Consider the following 17,123-nt stretch of genomic DNA (forward strand, 5'->3'; position numbering starts at 1 on the left):
TAGTAGCTGTAAGGCTAAAAACCACTGTTCAAATATTACCTCCACATTAATGCGGCTAGAGAGTTAGTTATAGAGCATTTAATGCGGTGGTAGCAGTTTTCTCCTTAGATATTTTAGGATCCCCCATTGTCCTATGTTTCTGTAATGCTTATCCATACCAATAGAACTCCTTGAAGTGTTCCCCTGGATAGCAGACCACCAATTCAGACCTCAGCTTTGGCTAGCCAAGAAGACATTTGTCCTCAGTCTACACACGGACTCCCTTGATAATGTTTACTCCTTCTCGGACGACCTCTAATCCTCGGCTTGGACCTTAGGCCCAATAAACATATAGATAATGAGCTCTTGGGCCCAATATCCAATTATTATTATTATTATTTTTTATTATTTTTTATTTTTTTTAGGTGAACCGTATTCATCAAACTTCTATTGTAGTGTATTATATTTGCTTAATATACAGCTAAACTTTATAAGTTTCAAATTTATTATTCAAATTTCTCATCTCTTAAGAAATAAGGAAATTACCATAATAATCAAAACTCATTACAAAATTACAATGTTATCTTAGCCAAAATTGAAATGAAACTAAAGGAATAAATAATAGGCCTTATAATAATTTATTACTCAAACAATTGGTAGACATATTCAAATTCCTAATTCCAAAAAAATTAAGTATTAACCCAAACTAAAATACAACCAAAGTTATAAAAGGGAAAGAGAAGACTTTCTAATGGGATATTAAAAAACAAAAAAACACAATACCAAAACACATATTAAAAAAAAAAAAAAAAACTATCAACCTTAATTAGAGTTATAAGAAAGAACTAAAAATTCACAGAGAGAGAGAGAGAGAGTACTCACAGTTTTGTGTGGGAAAAATATAGATTGAATGGGAAAACGATATCAAATTTATACAAAATAAAATGGATAGAAAAATAGTCAAAATATAAAAAAGAGGAAGGAAGTATAATGGTAAAAAAGTGGGGAGATAAACAGGCAAAAAGGAAATGGAGTGTAACAATAGGTGTGTGAATTAATAAGGAGAAGAAGAGTTTTTTTTTTTTTTTTTTTTTTTTTTTTTTTTTTTTTTTTTTATAAATAATATGCATATTATAGGCATTTTGCAAGATAGTATTTTGAAAAAAAAAAAATGAATGGTCATAATAAAATAAAATACAATGGGAAGAAATATTTAATTTCGATGCTTTTCCGTAGTTTAGAAATGTTGTATAACATAGAACGTTATTAGGTTGCTAGGACAAAATTTTATAAACTGTTAATACCAAACATATGTGCTTCTGTTGTCAATACTCACTGCAAGTGATTAGTTGCCAAACCTACAAAATAATTCACAACTCTTAAATTAATAAAGTAAAACTAACAAAAGTTATATATATATATATATATAGACACACACACACACACACACACTTAGAACTACAACTATTTGAACACATACATATATTGTACAACCAAATCTTAATTTTCTCATCAACAACCTTTCAAAACATAAATTGAAAAGATACAAACAAAGACCATGGCATGAGGAGGACACACCAAGCTTCAAATTTGAGTAGTAATATTAGTTGTGGTAATAATAATATAGACAATTCAAGACATGGAACAATATCAAAATTATAACACTTTATTCCATTATCTTTTATGTTGAATCCATACAAACAATTATATGTGAGATTGAATGATAATTTTAATCAACCAAAAACCACAGCTTTAATTAAGAAAGCAAACAAATACTCTAAAGAAAATCAATTCTAAACATAACAAAAGAAGAAGATTAAGAAAGAAAATCTAAAGTGCATATGAAAGCAGAAATTGCTGTATAAAATAAAAAAGAAAGAATGTTGCCTTACAAGTTAAGTTTAGAGTTGGTATAAGTTACTAGGGTTTTTGTTGGGAAATTTAGACCCCGGTTAACAAAATTAACAAATTTTAAACCCAAGTTTTTAATTAGATTTATTATTAATAAACCTTGTTAAAACAAACAAACATCAATATCATGTCAATATTATGCACATTGGAATAGTAAATAAGACAAAATATAATGACCTAGGAAAACCAATGAAACAAATTAGTTTCATAGTAAAAAACTAGAGGGGAAACCTTCTCGAAAATCAATTCACTATAGTAAAGAGAAGTTTCAGATCTAGTACAAAACCTTTGTCCCTAAACTCTACAATCCCCATAGATGAACTTACAGCAGAAACTTTTTACCGCTTCAGAACTTCTGAATTCTTCAATATATGAACGCCACCCTTTCGCATGAATCCTAGTATGTGACTAACTCCAGCAACTTGAATATGTTGTTGGCTGCAAAGTTCTTTACTTCATTAACAATGAAGATCAAGAAGTACTTGGTTACAAAACTCTAAGGTGCAAAAGATGCAGTAACTTCTTACAAAGAGAATAAGGCACTAAGTCACTTTTTACATGTGTTCTCCATATATAACGACCTTTAAAATAAACTTTATATATGTCTAGGGTTGTGAGAATCAGATCTGGAAATTCTGATTTCGTAGATCTTAACAAATTCAGCTTCTGTTAAGTTTCGTTCTTAAATCTCGATAGATACTGTTTCTATCGAGGTATCTATTGAGCTTTAATAAACAGCTTTTCTTCACTTATTTCTTGGTCCAATCTTTGTGGCTTTAATACTTAATTTGAACTCTTGTTTCTTGAAGTACTAAACCCAACCTAGATCTACCCAATTACAAGTAAAGTGCATTTTGTTAAAGGATATTATATAAAATATGTCCTTAACAGTTTTGAGGTGGGAAGAGAGGAGTCCTAATGCAAGTCTCTCTCTCTTTTTCTTCATCCTAACAGCAGTGTTTTTTTTTTTTTTTTTTTTTTTACGTGTTTCTCTATTTTGTTTTCTAATCCTAACATGAGTCTTTTTTTTTTTTTATTTTTTTTTTTTTTTTTTTTTTTACGTGTTTCTCTATTTTGTTTTCTAATCCTAACATGAGTCTTTTTTTTTTTTTTAATATCTATTTTTTGAATCCTAACATGAGTCTCTCTAATATTGCAATCCAATTATAAAATAAAATAAATTATAATGAGGTGCAAATCAGTAAGGCTTGCAAAAATGATATGTCAAAATTTTAAAAGGTCAACAAAAAGTCAAAATCTTCAGTTTTATATTATATATGGATTATAGATAGATAGATAGAGGGGGTGAGGAGGTTGTAATCTATTGTTGACAGTCAGAATTCCGTATAACGGCGGTATTTAAAGAGTTTGGGTTAATGGAGAAACATACAGTAGAGTTGGAGATAGAGTAACACTTTAATCTATGGAGATGATCAATAAATGTCAACCAGTAAATCTAAAAAATAATAAAATAAATGATAACATGACGCTGATGTGGCTTAACTGGAGTGTAGCAAACTACACTTCAGCTTTTAAATATAAAAATTAAAAATATGTATGATGCTTTGATTCAAGTAATTTATATATTTATTTTGCAATTTAATAAGGCAAAAACAAAGAAATTGTCTTTCGATTAGAAATATCCTATTCGTGGAAATTTTGCATGGGATATTATAATTTTAATTATTCTCACTTTTGTTTGTTTGTTTTCATATAATTTGCTGAGAATGCATTAAAAAGCTGGTTGTTATTGTAATTCTAACTACTGCAAAAAAATAAAAATAAAAATAAATTTTAAAAATTTTAAAAATAATTAAATTAAATTCATTATATATGTGTAAAGAAAACATGGAAACTTGTGGACTCATTATAATCCTTTGAATCATTATCCAAAAGAGGAGAGAAATAAAAACTTAAGAAAGTATTGAAGATAAAGTTCCCCATATATTTCTGAACATTGTTGATTCACCTCTACTAAAAAAACACATTTGTTAGACAACGATGTAACCTAGAAATTAAACAAACAAACGAAATAGTTATTTACTAGATACTAAAACCCAAAAAATTAATAAATAAAGAATTTTTTTGCGAAACCCAACAAAATATATTTGTGCTACACTTGAAACTGTATATACTTTCTCAATTTAATATTCAAACAAATAGACTAAAGCATTAGGTTGTGGATTGTAAATATGGAAAAAGTACATAACACATGCGCAAAATAAGAAGAATACTCAACATGCAAATCATTATAATAAAAAATTAATGCATGGTAAAATTGATATATAACTCAAAATAAAAGTATGTTTGCATGTGTTTTATGTGCATCGGAAGTAGAGGTATTTATAGAACATTGCTTCTCGTCCAAATTTCACATGTTTTTTTTATCAATGCAGCATCATAGGAACAAAGACCTAAAACAGTACTACATGTCATACAAAGAAGAATACCAACCAAATATAAGTTTTGTACTAAAGATACAAGTAAAATTGTACAAACAAATTGATTCCTATAAAACTATTTTATGCTCAAAGTTATACAAATATTAATCTAAAGTAAACCCATCCAAGCACCAAGATTCAAAACTTTAATACTAACCTTAAAATAATATCAACCATTTCAAGCTTTTAGGAAAAATAAATATTTGGTCACAAAATAACCATTCAACCACAAATTCTAAATACGAAGAAGGAAATATGTGAATTGAGAACTTTGGAATACATGAAGAATAAGGAGAGAGAGAGAGAGAGAGAGAGAGAGGTACTATTGCCATGGTGAAGTTAATTTCCCTACTGCAACCCCTAAATTTCATGTATTAGAGAGATTTTTTTTTTTTGGGAGAAAAATGTATTAGAGAGATTGAAAGAGACAATCCAAAAAAAAGAAATATATAAAGTTGAATTTTTTTACTATTTTATCAAAAGAAGAGGAAAGGATGTAGAAGATTTATTAATTTTTTTGGTCACAATTATATATCAACATATGAAAGGTTGTATAAACCCATAAAATATAACGGTTATAAAAAGAGTAAACTTAAAAAAGTAAATGGAGTCTATCATGGCAACACAATAGGAAATATGAATAAATGCTGAATGAAAACAATAAAGAAAAATATTGGCAGTTTAACATTCAAATGGAAATAAAAAATAAAAGGTAATATCGGTTCATATGCTGATAAAGAAGGAGAGACATAGAGGTGTAGAGATATGCTTAATTGAAACGTTAAGAATCATTGTGGTAATAGGAAAATGAAAGAAGAGGAAGAGAGTATAGATATTATGGTAATAGGGGAAAAAAAAAAAAGGAAAGATAGCATAGATTTTTAGGTTTATGGAAGGGGATAAAAACATAAACTATTTTAAATCCAAATTTCATAATATATAATTAGATTTATGTATTAGGAGGGATGGAGGGTAGAAAAACCAAAAAAAGAAAAAAGAAAAAAGAAAAAAGGAAAGAGTGGTTTTGTTTTTTCTTAGGAAACGTAGATTTTGTTTGGGGTGATTTAGTTATGGTAAAATATGACTTTTGGGTTACTTAAAAAAAAAATTCTAAGGGAAAAAAGAAAAGGAAAAAAATTTTGATGGAGCATTTAAGTTTATAGTAAATACTAATTATAATGGTGGAACTTATAGTGCTTATTGTTGACAAATGCTTAAAAGATTGACACGTATCCATAATTGTTCGCCACATCGCATTATTTGTCATATCATGCCTAATAAATGGAAGAAGTTACAACAAATAGAGGAGGTGAGGAGGTTGAAATCTATTGATTACTATCAGAATTCCATATAATAGTGGCATTTGAAGAGTTTGAGTTAATGAAGAGACATGATAAAACTGGAGATAAAGTAACACTTGAATCTAAGGACATTGCCATATCATACCTAATAAATGGAAGAAGTTACAATAGATAGAGGAGATTGTAATCTATTGGTAACTATCAGAATTCCATATAATAGCGACATTTGAAGAGTTTAGGTTAATGGAGAGACACATGATAGAATTGGAGATAGGAGAAAGAGTAACACTTGAATTTAAAAAAGTGATTAATAAATGTCAACCAATAAATCTAAAAATAAAAAATAAAATAAGAAAATAAATGATGACATGGTGCTGATGTGGCTTAATTGGAACGTAGAAACAATAAATACTACGCTTCACTCTTTAGATGTATATAGATATAGATGATTATGCAGTATATTACAAATACATTTAGAAAAAGAATAAAATATTGCAAATAGATATACTTGGCTCAACACTAGTCTAGACAAACCTCACATCCCATATGCTGCTTACCATGTATAATGATTATACGGCAACATTATGAGAGCACACTTCACTTTTATGTATTAGCCCTCCCATATTTGCTTACAGCTTACGACAAATTGAAGTGAACGTAAGATGACCAGGGGCAGAGCCACATAGTGGCTTGGGGGGGCCCCGGCCCCTGCAATTTCTATTTTTTTTTTTCATTAGAGTAGGTAGAAAAAAAAAAAATTGGGCCCCCCAATATTGGACAGTCGGCCCCCCATGCCCAATTCTCAATTATTCTCCAAAGCTCAATTCAAATATTTTCCCAAGCCCAACTTTAGTTTTAGGCCTTATCACCTTATGTACTCTAAATAAAATAAGCTGGCCTGCTCAAGTCCAAACACTAAAAACAAAACTTCACTTTCTCTTCATCTTAAAAAATCCGCCCACTGATCCATAGAATCCCTTTCTTTACTTCTTATTTTTTTGTTTTGTCTTCTTTGATACACTTTCATTTGCACTGGTACCGTTGCCTACCTACCAACCCCCAAAACTCCAGTCCTCTATACTCATAGTTCGAGGGGGGAAAAAAAAAATCCTGAACAATTTTTTCTTTATTCATCAGCTTTAGCTTTGGAACTTGGTGACTACTTGGTGACTGGTGAGTTTTCTTCTCTTTCTTAAGCATTAGACATTCATCTCTTTTTAGTATCTTTTTTTTTTTTTTTTTTTTCTAAACTATCTACACCTAAATATTCACATGCTCTTTATATTTTCATAGATTTTTAGAGAAATACATGATTGAAGGAATGGGAAGATTGTTTGTAATGAGTCTTGAAGGAAAGATTTAAAGTTTGAGGTAGTCAGGCAGAGGCAGTAGGCATTACCACACGGGTGACCCATCTTTGCATTTTGTGAAGACAAAGTTTTTAAGGTAAAATTGTTTTGATTTATTACCTATTTTTGATTAGTTAGATATCATGTGGTTGTTGATGTGGCTGTAGGTGTTATTAAATTGTTTGGTTTATGTTATATACCAATACTTGTGTGTTTAATTTTTGTTTTTATTTGAGGGGTTATTATTAATTAAAGGCATATTAAAAATGGGTTGTATGTTTAAATTATAGTGGAAATTTTGTTTTTTCTTGAGTATGAATAACATCCATATAACTAAGTAAAAATTTCTAATTAAAATTTTATTTTTTTTAAACTTCTTTTCAGGTTAATTTTTGAGTCATATTCTTAAAGTTAAAAGAATTATGAGCAAATGAAAAACAATTGATGCATTTTTTAAGAAAAAATATGTTAGCAATTCAGAAATTAGGACATCTGTGGCTGTAAAAACAAATGTTGATACTTCAATACCTGATGAACACCTTGACCCCTCCAAATGGTCAAGAATTCAATCTGAAGAGATAGATCGTGATCCAGGATCATGTAAACAAATATGTAAATTTCCTATCAACAAACAAAATGAAATCCGACGAGCTTATTTCATAGAAGGTCCATATCAACTTAAAAATATAGACTATCCATACAATGATGATACTCATCGTCGTCGATTTCAACATTCATGGTTCGAATCGGTGCCCCATGTAAAAATTCCTGGCTATGCCCCTGAAGATGACTGTACGGCTATGATGTACTTTGCCTATTATAAATGTAAGATCTTGCAAAATATACATATGCAGCCAATATTACAGCACTGAGTCCTACAAGTAGCCAATAAAAGTAATCAAGATGTGCACGATTAAGATTATCAGCAAACCAACTATCTTTGCCATCCCTGCCAGTAACTTCCTCAATGACAGAGACAAGAAAGCTGCTTATAAAGCTCCCCACGCCAAAAATACTAAGGTAGAGGGCAAGACCTACACTCCTTAATTCAATTGGGACCTGATCATAGAAGAATTCTTGTAGACCAACCATGGTGAAAACATCAGCAATTCCTGACAGGATATATTGAGGAAGCAGCCACCACACACTCATTGGAATAGTCACACCTGGCATATCAACCAGCTTATACTCTTCAGCAGTTTTCAGCCTTTTCATTTCAACTAGAGCTGCAACTATCATGCACAAGGCAGAGAAAAGCATCCCAGTTCCAATTCTCTGCAACATCGTGATTCCTGAGGGCTTTCTAGTAAAAGCTCTTGCTATAGGAACAAAGATGCGATCATATATGGGAATGACGAGAATAATGGACAGGCCGACAAAGGACTGTAGTGAAGCAGCCGGTATCTCAAAGCCTGAAAAAATTGTTCTGTCCATGGTAGCGCCTTGCTTGGTAAAAAAAGTTGAGATCTGAGCATACACAACAGCATATCCCAAGCTTGTAACCCATATTGGAACAAGCCTAAGAACAGCCTTTGCCTCTTCAACCTCACTGACAGCACAGACCTTGCCTTCTTCATTCAAACCATCTGGGGACAGCAAGGCTTTGTTGAGAAACCTGCCAAATTGGAGGATCCAAATGGCTCCATAAGTGGGCTCGTTATCTAATCTAAATAACCAATTAAAAGTTTTTTTAGCAAGTCAACTTCCATTAACTCATCGAAAAGAAGAGGAAGACTTGTCCAGTAGCTGCAAATCACAGTATGGCAATCTTATTGTTCATATTTAATATAATAGAAGTTCCTTGTGTCATGCTAAAAAGTTGTATCCTTCAAAGATGTAAGAACTCTCTAATATGGAACCAATGTCAGGTGGTATATGTAATTTTAGGTTAGTGAGTAGCCACATAACATCAATGCATAGTTGTAAACTTCCAGAGTAACCATTTTATAAGGAATTATCTAAAGTCCCATGGTAATGCATGTGGAGAATCAGGTCAATATGCATTATATGTATGCTACAGGTACAGTGTGTTGTCCACCTCCCAAATGATAAATTCGAATAACTGGATATATATGATAATATAAACTATAAAACGTTGTACCAATGCACAAAACTCTCACTTTGCAGGGTTTGTAGCACCTCCCCCTCCCCCCCCCCCCCCCATTTTTTCTTTTTCTTCTTCTTTTATTTTTATTTTTATTTTTTGGTCTCTTATTATGAAGGAATGTCAAGGACAATGACTGACTCTCAATGAAATCCTATAAAAGCACAAAAGAGTCCTTTTTAGAAGCCTCATGAGAACTTGAAAAAATTAATTTTACTATTACCAAGTTTTGAAATTGTTAAGGACATTCTGAGTATACTAAAATAAAAGCTTATCTTAGACTTCAAATGTACCATAATTTGTTACTGGGCCTATATTGCTGCTTTTCTCTTTTCCTCTTAATTTATCAGCATATGATAAAATGCAAATCTTACTTGAATTGTTCAGAGCTATGGTGTGGCAGGGTTGCATGAGCTTTCTCTTCAATAGTTATTGCCAAAGGGGCAATCCGCCAATTTTTAACTGCAGCAACAAACACTTGACCAATCCTCCGAAATGGGCTTTTCTCATCCCCTTTAACACTATATCGATAAGTCCTGGTACCAAGCAGGAAAACACCCAATGCAACAACCATCAGAATACAAGGGATTCCAAATCCCAGACCCCAACTAAGGTTTTCTTGTATATAGCACAAGACCAAAATTGTTACAGCACCACCCCCACATACACCAAAATACCACCAGTTGAAGAATGAGCTTTTGGCTTTGCACTCCTCAGGATCCAGTCCATCAAACTGATCAGCTCCAAAAGCCTGAACACAAGGCTTGTGTCCACCTTGACCAACTGCGACTAGATATAGAGAAAAGAAGAATAAGATTACTTGGAGCTGACGAGTAGAATGGAAGATGATATTGTTGGTGCCTATATAATCATAAGTGCTGCGTAGAGAAGGAAGCATAGCCGACAGAGTCAACAAGCCTAGTCCCTGTGATTCATCCCAATCCAAGTCAAAGATTATTATCAGAAAAATATGACAGAAGCTTAAAACACAATGCTGAATAAGGCATTTCTTCAAAGTCAAGATAAAGTATAAATTAAGGTTCAACATGTCTTTTATTTATAGGGATAACACATTAAATAGCTAGACTACCAGAGATAAGCTGGCTGGCTGGGGTTTATAAAGGGGATATGTTGTGTGTTTCTGTAGTAGTAGCTTGAAACTCCTGACTACATATTTTTGAGTACTTTCTCTAACAGGTTATGGAATACGGATGGAAGCTTTGAGGTGGTGTTTATTTAATAGGCAGTTGGTTCTTCGGATGATAAGCTTGCTTCGGTTGTGAGGAAATTGAAGGGGAAGAGTTTGCAGAATTGCTGGGTTGCTGTCATTTGTCACATTTAGCCGGATCAGAATTGATACAGGACAAAGTTTCAAAGGGAACACTTTTATGAAATAAACAAGAAAAATATATTAACCCTAAGCTTCACCACCCACAGTATTCTAATCCCTAGGCTTCACCATGTAGAGTTGCTTGGACTTAGCAGCATCAAGCACTGAAAGACAATTGGAATTCCTAACCAAAATTTTTTCTTAATCTATATTAAGCCTTCAACAATAGTGGATTATGGGACCTTTCCACGGACTTATATACAATGTTGACTATCTTAAGAGCATTCATACCTTGTATTAATGCTTGTATGAATGCTCACATGACAGTCAACATTGTACCATACGAGTAATTCTTAGGTACTCTTGGAGCAGAGAGAACGGTGTTCCCTCTTCTTACATTCATGATGGGGTCCACTATAAATGTGAGAGGAAGAAGTATCATTTTTCCATGCTCTAAGAGTACCTAAAAATTTTCCATACCATACTACCATATAAGATGCCATATATGGGAATTAACAAATGCCTCTAAGAGCTGTGGTTAAAACATACTTTATGCTTTATTAAATAATTTTTTTTAATACATTTTTCAAAAAATAAAGTCAAACTATACGCATGGAAAAAACACACACAACCACCATAAATTTGTGCGTGTAAACCAATGAATCATTAACATGTGTATTTCATTTTTTGAAAAGTGTGTATTATAGCTCATAATTGATCATTTATTAATCTTTAACTTGTGCCCTTAGGACACTCATTAACAAGATAAAGAAAAGTTAATTATTTGACAAGGTTCAATTTGATCTCTCAACCATAAATTGTGTCAATTAGTCCCTCAACTAACTCTACCATATCTATCAACAAAACAAAAATAAAATAAAAAAGAATAAACAAAATTAGTCTCACAACCTTCAAATCTAGGATAATGTCATCAATTAGTCTCCCACCTATTTATCTTTTAACAGAATTAGTAGTTGAAAGTGACTTGATTTTTGAAATTTTTTCATTTTCTATAATAATTTGTGCTCAATTTGCCACATTAACTAATTTTGTAAAAACTTAAAAGGTAGAGAAGAACTAAAGATCAAATTTATATTGAAAGTTGAGGGACTATATTAACATAATTAATAATTGAGGGACCAAATTGAGTGACCAAGAAATTAATATTCGAAATTTTTTTATCAACTTTTCTGCAAGATTCTCATTCAAGGCAAAATAGGCTATAGACAAGAAAAAAAAAATCCCAATTAATCAATTTGGAGTAACATTTGTGTTCAAAATAGCTTTAGCCTATTTGAATCCCATTACATATATATCCCTACAAGCTAGACCCTAAGTTTATTCAACTTTAAATCGTGGTCTAATTGTCCATTTCACTTGAAATTTAGAAGATCCATATCCATATTGGAGATGTTAAACATGTTTAAATGTATTTTAGGCATTAGATTAGGGGGTGAGGAGGGGTTTAACTTGCTCTTTCAAGGGGGACAAGTTTCACAAACCAAAACATAATCTATAGCTATAGGGTTGGGAGTTGTCGTTATCCCACATGTGGGTCAGTCTCCCATACACAGTTTTATGAGTAATTTTTAGGTACTCCTAGAATACGGAGAATAGTGTTCATTCTTCTCACATTCATGATGGGGTCCACTCATTAAATCCATGGTGGAGTCTATCATGAATGTGAGAGGAGGGAGTACCATTTCACTATACTCCAGGACTACCTAAGAATTTTTCCAATTTTACGTTTGTGAAGTTTTTCTTCTTGAAGATACAAATCCATTGTTTTGGGAGAAGGACAATTTGGTAATATTTCTGTAATTTGTTTGTGTAATTTGTGGTGTGGCCTAGTGATTTTGTGACACGTGGTATTTGTTTTTAAGCTTGCATCCAAGGGCACAAGCTGGGTTACAATGTGTGGTAAATTCAAATGAAATGTGATGAGAAAGTAACTAAATGAAGCAAACTTTTTTTTGGTAAATTGAAGCAAACGTTATATTGTTATAATAAGATTCCATAAATTTAAGATTCTAAGAATTAAACATTACAATGCAATGAAACATTACGCTAAACAAATGCTTTTTTTTTTTTTTGGGGTCAGAAAACTGAATGCTATTACTTCAATAAATGTTACCCAAAGGAAAGATTTGGTCAAGTGTTCTGGTGCACTAAACCCACCAGGATTATTACCACCCATCCAATTTTGGCCACAAGCCAGGTCGATGTTACCCGAACCAAAAAAAAAAAAAACCTATTACTTAATTTAGTTGAATGAATAATAAATTCCTGAGCACAAAAGAATAAGTTGGTGATGTACAAGACATTAAAGCAGAAGCAGTGTATTTAATTGGATGGTAGCAGAGTGAGATCAAAGCAAAGCACAAGGTAGGTATAAAAGGAAATTGACACATACGAGGATGTAGATAAGAGAAGCAATGACAATGGTGCGGTAGCGACCCAGAAAAGAATCAGCCACGAGAGCTCCCAAAAGAGGAAGCAACGTGGCGGTGCCGGACCATATGTTCACGTTCTCCGCCGCAGTGGCCGTTGACTGACCCAGCGGTCCAGTCAAATACGTTATCAGGTTCGAGCTTATCCCATAGTACGCGAACCTCTCAGCCACTTCCACACCTATTCATATACATCACTAATATACTTAAACAAAAAATCACACTCTCTTCTCTCAGCAAAAAATTAGTGGGGTATTGTTACCTATGATGAAATATGCGGACCTCCAGCCGCCTTTGTTGGATCGGAGGACTGGGCGGCCTTTGTGGTCTACGACGCCATCCACGGTGTCTATCAGAGGTGGGGTGTCCATGGTGATACTTTGTCTTTCTTTCTTTGGACTTTCCTACCACTTCTGAGTTGTAAAAGAATCTTAGATTAACAAGTTTTGTACTCTCAATCTAAATAGAAACTGAACCTTTATTGATCAAAGATTGAATGAATACAACCGAATGATTTACAAGCCCTGATTCTATACTTATATACAGAGACTAAGAGCAATTAAGTATAATTGTCAAATAACTAACTTCCTAAAATAAAGGAAAATCTGTTGCAGCTACATTCCGGCTCATGCTCACGTGTTCAATCATCTTCCCAATATCCTTGCATACGTGGTATCATCTACTGCATTGAGTCCAGTACTTGATCATGGTGAGGCATTGCTTCAATCATAACCATAGCATCTGTTTGATCAATGCCTTGATCAACTTGAAGTTGTGAGCTGATTTGATTAGCAAGATGGATTTCTCCTTGATGCAATGAAGCATTTTGCTGAGCTATTTTAACACTCCCCCTCAAGAGCAAAGCTCTTGTTTCTTGATTATGCTTTTGATATTCTGGGGTACTGTATTTTCTAAGTGAAAATGTTAATAACTCCCAGCTTTGCTAACAATTTGGAAAATTGGTCAACACCAAGTGCTTTTGTGAATATATCTGCCAATTGATTCCTTGAAGAGACATAAAACATCTTGATGGTTCCATCCAAAACTCTGTTTCTGACTAAGTGACAGTCTGCTTCTATATGTTTTGATCTCTCATGGAATACAGGATTTGCAGAGATATGTATAGCTGTCGGGTTATCACAGTACATCAGCACTGGTCTCTCATGTGGTATATGCAAGTCCCTTAACAAGTAGAGCAACCAAGCAACTTCACATGTGGTGGTGGCCATGGATCTGTACTCTGCTTCGGCAGAAGATCTGGACACTATGTCCTACTTCTTAGAACTCCATGAAATTAAAGATTCTCCTAAGAAAACACAGTAACCCGTTAAGGATTTTCTTGTGTCAGGGCAGCCTGCCCAATCCGCATCACAAAATGCCTTTAGCTGCAGGTCTGAGTCAACAGGGAAGAATACTCCTTGTCTTGGTGTGCTCTTGATGTATTGAAGAATTCTAGTAGCTGCCTTCATGTGTGGAATCCGAGGTTGAGCCAAAAACTAACTAAGTCTGTGGACTGCATAGGCTATATTAGGTCTACTCAAGGTTAAGTACATCAACTTCCCTATCAACCTCCTGTACTGCCCTACATCTTAAAGTAACTCCCCATCTATCTTGGATAGCTTCAGTTGTTGCTCCATTGGTGACTTGACAGGTTTGCAACCAAGCATTCCTGCCTCTTGTAAAACCTCAAGAGCATATTTGCGTTGGTTAATGCTAATACCTTTAGCACTTCTTGCAATCTCCAAACCCAAAAAGTATTTGAGTGATCCAAGGTCTTTGATTCTAAAATTCTGGTCTAATAAGGATTTCAGCTTGGCAACACAAGCTGGATCATTTCCTGTAATTATCATATCGTCTACATACACTAATAATGCTGTGAAAGAAGAACCATTAGCATGGACAAACAAGGAATGATCTGCCTGAGATTGTTTGAAACCAAGCTGCATAATGGTGGCAGAAAGCTTGGCATTCCATTGCCTTGAAGCTTGTTTAAGACCATACAAAGACTTCACCAACTTGCATACTAAAGGAGTGGAAGTGGAAGTGGAATTAAGAGGCTCCCCCTTATTGTGAAAACCAGGAAGCAAATCCATGTAGACCTCTTCATCAATATCACCATAGAGAAATGCATTGTTTATGTCTAGCTGGTGCAAAGGCCAGCCTTTGGCTGAAGCAAGGGCAATCAAAACCCTCACAGATACAGTCTTAGCAACAGGACTAAAAGTCTCCAAGAAATCCAGCCCTTCCCTTTGAGTGTACCCTTTAGCTACCAACCTTGCTTTGTACCTCTCCATAGTGCCATTAGGATTGAGCTTCACTCTATAGACCCATTTACATCCAATGGGTCTTTTTCCTAGTGGTAAAGGGGTAATCACCCAAGTGTGAGTGTGTTCTAAGGCTTGGATTTCCTTATCCATAGCCTCCCTCCAAAGGGGATCTGCAACAGCCTGATAGAAGTATTGAGGTGCTTGAGGACCATGACTGACAGTCATGAGATAGGACTGATAATTTGGATCCAAATGACAGTAATTGAGACAATCTGCAATGTCATAAGGAGTCCCTGAGTCATGAGAAGAACCAGCTGAAGGTGAAATGGTAGCTGAATTGCAAGCATAGTCCTGTAAGTATACTGGAGTTTTGTGAGCTCTGGTGGACTTTCTGGTTGGTGGAGGATCTACACTAGGAATGTTAGGGACAGAAATAGCAGTATCAATGGAGTTAGAGGCAACCAGAGGTGCACAAGGAGGATTAGGACTGAGTGAAGAAGTGGAAGAAGGTTGGGAAGATGAAACCAAAGGATTACAAGGAGGACAAGACTCAATAGGAACATCTGGTATGCTGATAGGAGTGACAAACGAATCTATAGCAAAAACAGAAGCAACATCCTCAGCATCAAAAGGATTAGAAAGGTCTTGTACATCATTAGCAAAAGGAAATTTATTTTCATGAAAATACACATCTCTAGAAACAAAAATGGTTTTGGTAGACAAATTCATTACCCTATAACCTTTAACCCCAATAGGATAACCCAAAAAAACACATTTAGATGCTCTTGGATCAAATTTAGTTCTATTATGAGAGAGGGTAGAGGCATAACATAGGCACCCAAAGACTCTCAAATGAGAGTAAGATGGGACTTAACCAAAAAGAACTTCAAAAGGAGTTTTATGACCTAAAACTGAAGATGGAGTTCTATTTATCAAGTAAGTGGCAGTAAGAATGCAATGCCCCCACAAATGCAAAGGTAAGTTGGATTGAAATCTAAGTGCTCTTGCAACATTTAAGAGGTGTTGATGTTTCCTCTCAACTATTGCATTTTGTTGAGGGGTTTCAACACAACTTAGGTGATGCAAGATGCCCCTTTTTGAAAATAAGGTAGACATGATGAATTCAATCCCATTATATGTTCTAATGCATTTAACCTTCCTTGAAAATTGTGTTTCTTCCATGATGCAAAATTGTTCCAAGATGGCTTGGGTTTGGGATTTATGTTTGAGTAGATAAACCCAAGTACATCTTGAACAATCATCAACAATGGTTAAAAAATATTTGCAGCCATCAATGGTAGAAGTTGAAAAAGGTCCCCACAAGTCACAGTGAATCAAATCAAAACAATGACTAGAGATGTGAGAACTAGAAGTGAAAGGTAATCTCTTTTGCTTAGCTAAAGGGCAAATTTCACAATCAACCATTTTATTAACATTGAAAAAAGGTACATCATTATGTTTTAACAATGTCAATTTAGCATTTGACAAATGTCCTAATCTGAAATGCCAAACATGTGGCTGCACATGAACATTATTGACAGCATGAACATTATTGACAGAATTAAAATCAGTAGAACAACTTGATGAAGCTGAGCTGTTCTGTTCTAGCAAATATAATCCGTTGTACTCCTTACCCAAACCAATTGTGCTCCAATGAGCCATATCCTGAATGAAGCAAAGAGTTCCAAAGAACATAAGACAGCAAGAAATGGACTTAGCCAATTTACTGACAGAGAGAAGATTGAAAGTGAATGAAGGAACACACAAAACATTGTAAAGAACAAGTTTTGTTGAAATTTTAACAGTTCCTATGTGTGTAACTAAGGCTGACTCTCCATTTGGAAGATTAACAAATGTGTTTAAGACAGCGGTAATAGAGGTAAAACGAGACACAGAATGCACCATATGATTTGTGGCTCCTGTATCAATTACCCAATCAGATCCATTGAACGCAGTCCTATCAACTTTTCTAGCAGAAAAAATGGAATGCT

At 33.9% G+C, this 17,123-nt stretch overlaps 1 protein-coding gene across 1 annotated transcript; it reads right to left on the reverse strand.

Moving 5' to 3' along the window:
• Window positions 1–7,502: 7,502 nt before the first annotated feature.
• On the reverse strand, window positions 7,503–13,393 carry LOC111983965 (protein NRT1/ PTR FAMILY 5.10). The gene is made up of 4 exons (XM_024015608.2): window positions 13,128–13,393; window positions 12,829–13,046; window positions 9,460–10,010; window positions 7,503–8,596 (listed from the first exon to the last, which is right to left on the reverse strand). The coding sequence occupies exons 1-4, from the start codon at window positions 13,234–13,236 to the stop codon at window positions 7,780–7,782; spliced, it is 1,695 nt and encodes a 564-aa protein (XP_023871376.1). The 5' UTR covers window positions 13,237–13,393; the 3' UTR covers window positions 7,503–7,779.
• Window positions 13,394–17,123: the final 3,730 nt, after the last annotated feature.

Source organism: Quercus suber, unplaced genomic scaffold (assembly GCF_002906115.3).
Source record: "Quercus suber isolate HL8 unplaced genomic scaffold, Cork oak 2.0 scaffold_289, whole genome shotgun sequence".
NCBI classification, from domain to species: domain Eukaryota; kingdom Viridiplantae; phylum Streptophyta; class Magnoliopsida; order Fagales; family Fagaceae; genus Quercus; species Quercus suber.

What these genes read in the sequence shown, in the direction of transcription:
- LOC111983965 (XM_024015608.2), bottom strand. Translation starts at nt 13,236, where the DNA reads ATGGACACCCCACCTCTGATAGACACCGTGGATGGCGTCGTAGACCAC. An exon ending in CTTCTCTTATCTACATCCTC is followed by an intron (nt 10,011 to 12,828) that starts GTATGTGTCAAT and finishes GATGAATCACAG; the next exon opens with GGACTAGGCTTGTTGACTCT. An exon ending in CATAGCTCTGAACAATTCAA is followed by an intron (nt 8,597 to 9,459) that starts GTAAGATTTGCA and finishes CCAATTTGGCAG; the next exon opens with GTTTCTCAACAAAGCCTTGC.